Source organism: Taudactylus pleione, unplaced genomic scaffold, assembly GCF_031769625.1.
Source record: "Taudactylus pleione unplaced genomic scaffold, aTauple2 ptg000201l, whole genome shotgun sequence".
NCBI classification, from domain to species: domain Eukaryota; kingdom Metazoa; phylum Chordata; class Amphibia; order Anura; family Myobatrachidae; genus Taudactylus; species Taudactylus pleione.
In genome coordinates, this window is record NW_028284603.1 from 45565100 (window position 1) to 45572196 (window position 7097).

The 7097-nt window shown below is 42.2% G+C and overlaps 1 protein-coding gene across 1 annotated transcript; it reads right to left on the bottom strand.

The window, feature by feature from the left end:
- Positions 1 to 34: 34 nt before the first annotated feature.
- LOC148518351 (cystatin-2-like) lies at positions 35 to 6764 on the bottom strand. The gene is made up of 3 exons (XM_088477588.1): positions 6558 to 6764; positions 3004 to 3117; positions 35 to 118 (listed from the first exon to the last, which is right to left on the bottom strand). The coding sequence occupies exons 1-3, from the start codon at positions 6762 to 6764 to the stop codon at positions 35 to 37; spliced, it is 405 nt and encodes a 134-aa protein (XP_088333714.1).
- Positions 6765 to 7097: the final 333 nt, after the last annotated feature.

Below are 7097 nucleotides of genomic sequence, written 5' to 3' on the forward strand. Positions count from 1 at the left end.
AACAAAGAACATTCACTCTATGTAACAGCTGCTATTACTGTGCCTTGCAAGAGGATGATTCAAGACTTTCCACATTCTCCCATGGAACTTCCAGGACTGAAAAAGTGCAGAGTAATGTCTGGAATATTGACAAAATATAATTAGCTCTGGGTTAGAAACTCAGGTCTAAACACGTTTACATACATTGCACATTTTATGGGAATCACATGTTACCATTCTCTCACAATTGTTGACCTATTTTTTCCAAATTACTGAACAGCTATACAGTAATCTAAGACTCACAAATGGCTTAAAACGTGGACATGTACTTATTGTTTATTTGTACAATTGCACCTTTTTAACATTTCAAGGTTCACATCCACTTTCCTGTTTGTGGAACTGTCCCAATAAAAGAGGATCAACACTTTCATTGTTGAATAGCCTGCACTATCCACCAATCAGATTACCGTAAGCCACGGACTGGGTATGACTGAAACCATGGTGTTTGAATTGAGTGGCAGTAGATTTTGTACCTGCCTTTCCTTCTAATATGTAATTACTAACATTTATATTTCAATGTTCTTTTTTTTATAATTTGCTTATTATCTGTATATGAACATTTGTTCAGCCTTTCTCAGATTCCCTTTATATCTTTGGGAGTGTCTCAAATCTATGTCCTACCATCAATGGTAATCGTAATAGCATTTCCTATGATGGCTCGTGGAGGTCGTTCTTCTTTTTGTGACTTCTGTGACTCCCCTGACTTGTAGTTCGGTGACTCTTGGTTCTGATTGACTGACTTGTATACTAGACTTCTACTCCCTCACTGATAATCCTCGGCAAGTGAAGCATAAAATATTGCAACTGTTTTGCCATCTTTCAGCTACCGGCCTCACTGAGGGGTCCTGTGCCTGTCCCAGTCGCTGTTATCACATCTAATTGCTTTGAGGTATCGGGGCATTGTGTCATGGATTTCAGTCCTAATAGACTATAGTATATGTTCCAGTATTATCTGCCTATTATTGATTTCACCATTTGTGGTAGCATCTCTCAAGCCATTCACCTAGTGTAGCAATATAATGTACCTATTGCCAGCATTGCCTTCTGCATCAAGTTATCATCTGTTCTCGTATTTACACCAACAATTCTAAAATCCTACTGTTATTCATGGCTGCAATTCATAGTTGCCAATTTTCTGTATGCCCCTACAAAAGGGGGCAGCCAGGCTGGTGATGGGGGGGTATAGCGTTACCAAGTGGAAGGCAAAGGGGGTGATTGCCGATTGTGTCATCATGGCCCTGTCCCTTATTATACAATGCTGCGATTACCGGCACTGTAAGCCAGGGTGGGGCCCATGGTGCTGTCATCATGTCATCAGCTGCCAGGACTGCCCACTTCAATCAGGTAGTAGGTGGCCTCCAAATAATTGTTCATTCTTCCTGGCATCCGGGAGAGCCACCCTAAATGAAGGATTCTCCCGGACGTTTATGGAGAGTAGACAAGTATGCTACTATTATATGCAACATTATTATTCTGCTTGTTTCATGTGCATGCTACAGTATATCTGAAATACTATGCCTGAGTCTGAGGTAGGAGTAAAGCAAAAAAAAGCAAGAAGCTTTGCACCTTGGTAAAACCATGTTATAATACAGGAGGGGCAAATGTATAATGTGCAGAGAGTTAGATTTGGGAGGGGTGTGTCCAAACTCAGATCTAAATTGCAGTGTAAAAATAATGTTGTCCAGCATTTGTAGGCTACATGCAAAAGCAGCCGGTATTTACCCTGCACGCCAAAACCATAAATATATTTGCACTTGTATTGGAACATGGGGGTCTATTTACTAAGCCTTGAATGGAGATAAAGTACCAGCCAATCAGCGCCTAACTGCAATGTCACAGGCTGTGTTTGAAAAATGACAGTAGGGAGCTGATTGTTTAGGACTTTACCTCCGTTCACTTTATCTCTATGCAAGGTTTAGTACATAGACCATATGGTTTGTTCCAGATTACTTGGGAATGGGATTGAAATGCCGGCGGCTGTTTAGCTGCCTGTTCAAATCCCGACAGCGGCTGCCCGACAGGATGAAGATCCCGACAGAGGCAGGTAAGTACCTTAACCTCCCCCCATAGTGTCTAACCCTAACCTCCCCCTGGGGGTGCCTAACCCTAAACCCCCTTACGCTCCCTAAACCTAACCCTCCCGGGGAGGTGCCTAACCCTAACCTCTCCCTGGGGGTGCCTAACCATAACCCTCCCCCTAGGGGTGCCTAATACTAACCCCCCCAGAACCTAACACTAACCCTGCTAACTGGCCTAAATCTAACCCTCCCCTCCCCCCTGCGGCTAACAGGAAGTGCGGCCCGTACTTAACCTCGTTCAGGCACGCGTCCTCCGTTATTTCGACACCTATCATGAATCCTTTGCTGGCATTCAGCAGTCGGGATTGTGACCGGCGGCCGCAACATAACTACATCCCATTACTTGCTCTTTTTGTTTTGCTCCCAACTCAGAATCAGTCCCTTTATAAACAGTGAGTTCGTAAGGACCGAGCACCTGTTTAAGTGATCACAACTGCCTCTGTATGAACTCCTCGCGCCAGCCTAACAGTATTTTCAACCTGCTGACAGTTACACATTTTGCAAGACATTGATGATTATCAGCAGTCAGAGGAGAAGTCAGAGGAAAGAAGTCTGACCTCATTAGAAATGCCTTCATTATTGGTGGATCAGAGAATATATATATATTTTATTTTCCAGAATGCTGGTTAGTATGATGGCTTCTGTACGCAGAAAGTGAGGTTGCAAAAAGACTCAAGTTAATTGATATTAAACTTTTCAGAGCTGAATTGTAAATTGTAAATCTATGCCATGTTCACGTCCCAGCAGGGCTATTATTATCCATTTCTTGTTGTTTCCTTTACACATCCTTCTCTAGGTATTGTTTAAATTAAATATGATTTCTCTAAAAATACCTAAAACAAAAAAGCTAATTTAATTGTAACTTTAACTATACAGAATTACTGACCTGGGCAAGTTTTGGGTCTTGGATGACAGCACAGGAGTGTGTGTCACTTGTGGATTTCTTGCATTGTGTCTTCCCAATTTCTACGTTCACAATATAGCGCACACCAGCTACAATCTGTAAATAGAAAAGTACATTTTTTATTAATAAAATGTAATGACAAAGTGTCAATTTGACTTAAAATCTGCACTGTATTTCCCTATTCATTTACATGACAGTACACAGACGCTGGATGAATGGATTGCAGGATAAAAGATCCCCAAGGGACTGAGGGCCTGATTCAGAGCTGGACGCTATTTGCGCTCGCTCGTTCAGAAAAAGGGACCGGATATTTAAATTGAGCGCTTGCTCTTTGCGGTCTGTTGACGCCTCTATGTCTGAGCGAGCGAACGAAACATGCGCTCGCTATTTTGTAAAGACGCCTCCTGGCCGCTCGCATCCTACGTCATCTCCGCTATTTATTAGATTAATCAAGTACATCGAAAGGCGTCTGAACTGATCGCAGTGCTTGTGGTAGGATTTTCCTACTGCAATCATGCGAACAGTTCAGGCTAAGAGACAACCAAGTGACGTGGCCGATAACGCTGCTTTGTTAATTATGTACACCCTTAAAACGCCCGTTTTGATCGTTTGGCACGCCTGCATTCGGATCACCACTCGTTTTCAAGCACCTTCCCCTGTTACCACCCACAAACGCCTCATCCTGTCACTCAAATTAGCAGGCACTCGCTATTTTGCGAGCGCTCTATTTCCGACCGCACTGACTGGTTGGCGCATGCGCATTACGACTAGGGATGTGCAGGCTCGGATAGGTTCGAGTTTGCACGTTGAGTTCGGATTTTTCCCTCCAAAAAAACGGAACTCAGAAAGAGGCTAAAAGTCATCTTACATGGACGAACATCATCATTCCTGGACAAAAGTCCAGGAATGATGATGTTCGTCCATGTAAGATGACGTTTAGCCTCTTTCTGAGTTCCGTTTTTTTGGAGGGAAAAATCCGAACTCAACGTGCAAACTCGAACCTATCCGAGCCTGCACATCCCTAATTACGACCCATATGCATGCGCAGTTGTGCGAACATCGCTCGGAGCGAACGAGCGGCCGCTTACAAGCGGGTCTGAATCAGGCCCTGAATCCTGTTTGTGCTTATGTGACCCCAACATATTTTTGTGACAGGGAAGTTTGGTTTTAAACGGCTATACAAAGATATAAGGTGTTGGCCATCAGATTTTGGTATTGAAGAGACCTACTTATATGCTGAAATATCCATATTCATCCAATACGAGTATTTACTTAATATAATATTTTGTGAAAGCCATTGCTATCATATAACCACTTGCTTAGCATGTTTTCATCAGATGCAACCACATCAAGCTGGACTTTCCCTGACATGGTCGCATCTGATGCAACCAGTCAGAAACAACCACTGGGAGCAGCTGCAAAGTAATCTTCCAACAGCTGGCAGGCTCGCAGTGCTCCGGGCACCTGTGGTAACCGCCCAGTCTCCTCTCCTCAACCGCTATAGCCTAAGCTCACAGGGCACAGTGCACCTGTCTCTCCCCCGACCACAGTGATTGGCTATCCTAACCTAACTGGATCGCCCTGCAGCCAGTGCTCGCTGCAGCTGTGCCTCCACTCCAGTCACTCCACCTCTCTCAACAAGCAGAGATAGGTGGTCTTCAGGAAGACCCACCACTGTTAATGGCTTCTCTTCTTGCAGGACTTTTTTTTTGTAATTAACCATTTAGGTGGTCAAATGTGGGTGTATTTTATACAACTTGTATTGTTCTGAAATAAAAAAATAATATACATACTATCTAGGCTGTTTCTGTCACCTAATTTAATTTTATTTGATTTTTATTGCATTTTCATTGCAATATCAATTTGCTACTTTATTTGATACTGTATATTGTTTTAAGCACCGTATTTCACTGAATCTCGTTCTTTGTATTATTTCAAACATTTGGGTGCAGTGAACCATGAGAGGGTGCTGGTCTTTTTTAGGCGTGCTCCAACACAGTACCATTTTGTCAAATAAGAGCAAAATGTTTCCTTCATCAAATAATTTTCTAATTACAAAAAAAAAAGTGTACTAAAAAAGCATGTAAAACAATATTCTTCTGTTTGATTATTGATCCATGTAAAGATATGGGGTTTTATTGATGGACTGACACGTTTATAGGGGGATGGGTACGGGATGCCAGCGCACGGGATCCCGATGTTCAGAATCCCGGTGCTAGCACCCCGACAGGGTTAGGATACCGACACCTGTCGGTAGGTATCCTAACCCTCCCCCTCTCCCTACCCCTAATCATCCCTTCCCAGGCTTGAACCTAACCTCCCCCCTAGTGCCTAACCCTAACCCTCCCCCTAGTGCCTAACCCTAACGCTAACCCTCCTCCCAACCCAATACTTACCTTTGTGAATCCGGCGGTCGGAATATTGACCACATCCCAACTATGGGGTAATAATATGCAGGAAGGGCTCAGTCACAGATGCAGATGTTAAAGGTTTTGCAGAGTGAGTTCTATGCCATAGCGTATCTTGCATTATCCTAGTCTGTGCATACATAGAAAGCTAGCGCAAGCACATGTGTAATCACAGAACCGCACGCATCTGTTTCATATCATTGGGGTGTCTCTATGGCATGCAGCCTAATACAATAAACAGCCATCAGGGGAGCCTTAGTTTGCCATGACCATGTCCTAGTACAAATCTTGTAACCTCCTTCCTCACTATCTACCCCTGTCTGTCTGCCCCCCCCCCCCCTTTAGAATGTAAGCTCTCACGAGCAGGGCCCTCATCCCTCTTGTGCTTTTCCTCCCTTACTTATAGTATCATGTACTCCTAACTCCCCAATTGGCACCTAACACTTGGTTGCTTATACCCTGCTGCTTGTGGTATGCAGCAATGTTTATAAACCATGTCCTTGTCCTGCATTGTTTTGTACTACTATTACTGTTTATTCTTGTGTGCTCATTTATGTACTGTGTAAGGTGCTGCGGAACCTTTGTGGCACCATATAAACAAAGGATAATAATAATAATAACCTCTTAATGTTGAGAGCTTTGATGGACATGTAGACACTGTCTAAATAACATACATATATAAACATGAATTGTGAATTGTCTCTCCCTTCTATAGACTGTAAGTGCTCACAAGAAGGGTGTTCTCTTATATGTACTCTTCCTTTCCTTAGTTATACTACAAGCACCTCCACCTTGCTAACAGTCGCTTTGAACCTGTCTGCTGCACTGGTGATCTAATCGACTAATTCAGCCAGTGCTGATTTCATGGTTACGGTGTCTGTATATGTATAAATGTTTATGAATTGTCTAATATGATCATTTCAGTTTGTAGCCTGTTATATTTAGCTTTGTATTGTCATTTTACGCTTTCTATATCATGTTATGCTTACCTAGATTACTAGAATTCTGTTGAGTGAATTATTGATACATAAGCACTAAAGACATCAAAGGGTACCATGAGAATAATGTTATAAACAATTTGCTGGCAATTAACAGAAGAAAAGTAGGTTCGATACATTTATGGTTTACCTGAATTTCAGCGGACACAATCTTCACTAGTTTGTATATATAGTCCTCACTTGATTGCTGATTGAAACCATTAACAGCGAATGCTGCAGCCTTTACGACATCTGGGTCATTGGGATTATCTACCTCTGGAGCTCCAACTAGTATCTCACTAGAAACTGACAAGACAGACAGAGCCACTAAAACACTTAAACACAGAGCTGCAGCCATGATGTTTCCTATGGAAAGAGATGAAGGAAAGAGAAAAAGGGACAGAAGACAGAATTAGAGCGAGTTATATAGTGTTGGATATGACATGTCATGTAGGACTTGGATATGACATATCAGAAATGTGATAAGACTAATGTGTTTACAGTTTTGTATATTTAAGATGTATTAACTAATTAATCATCACTTAAAAAGCGCAGTTGTTTGTATAAGTTTCTATTCTGTACACTTGGCAGCATATAATGGGAAAATCATATGTTATACTGATTTTTGTCATAAGAACAAAGTAATCATTAGCTTATCTAGGATAAATACAGCTAATATGTCAACTATGGC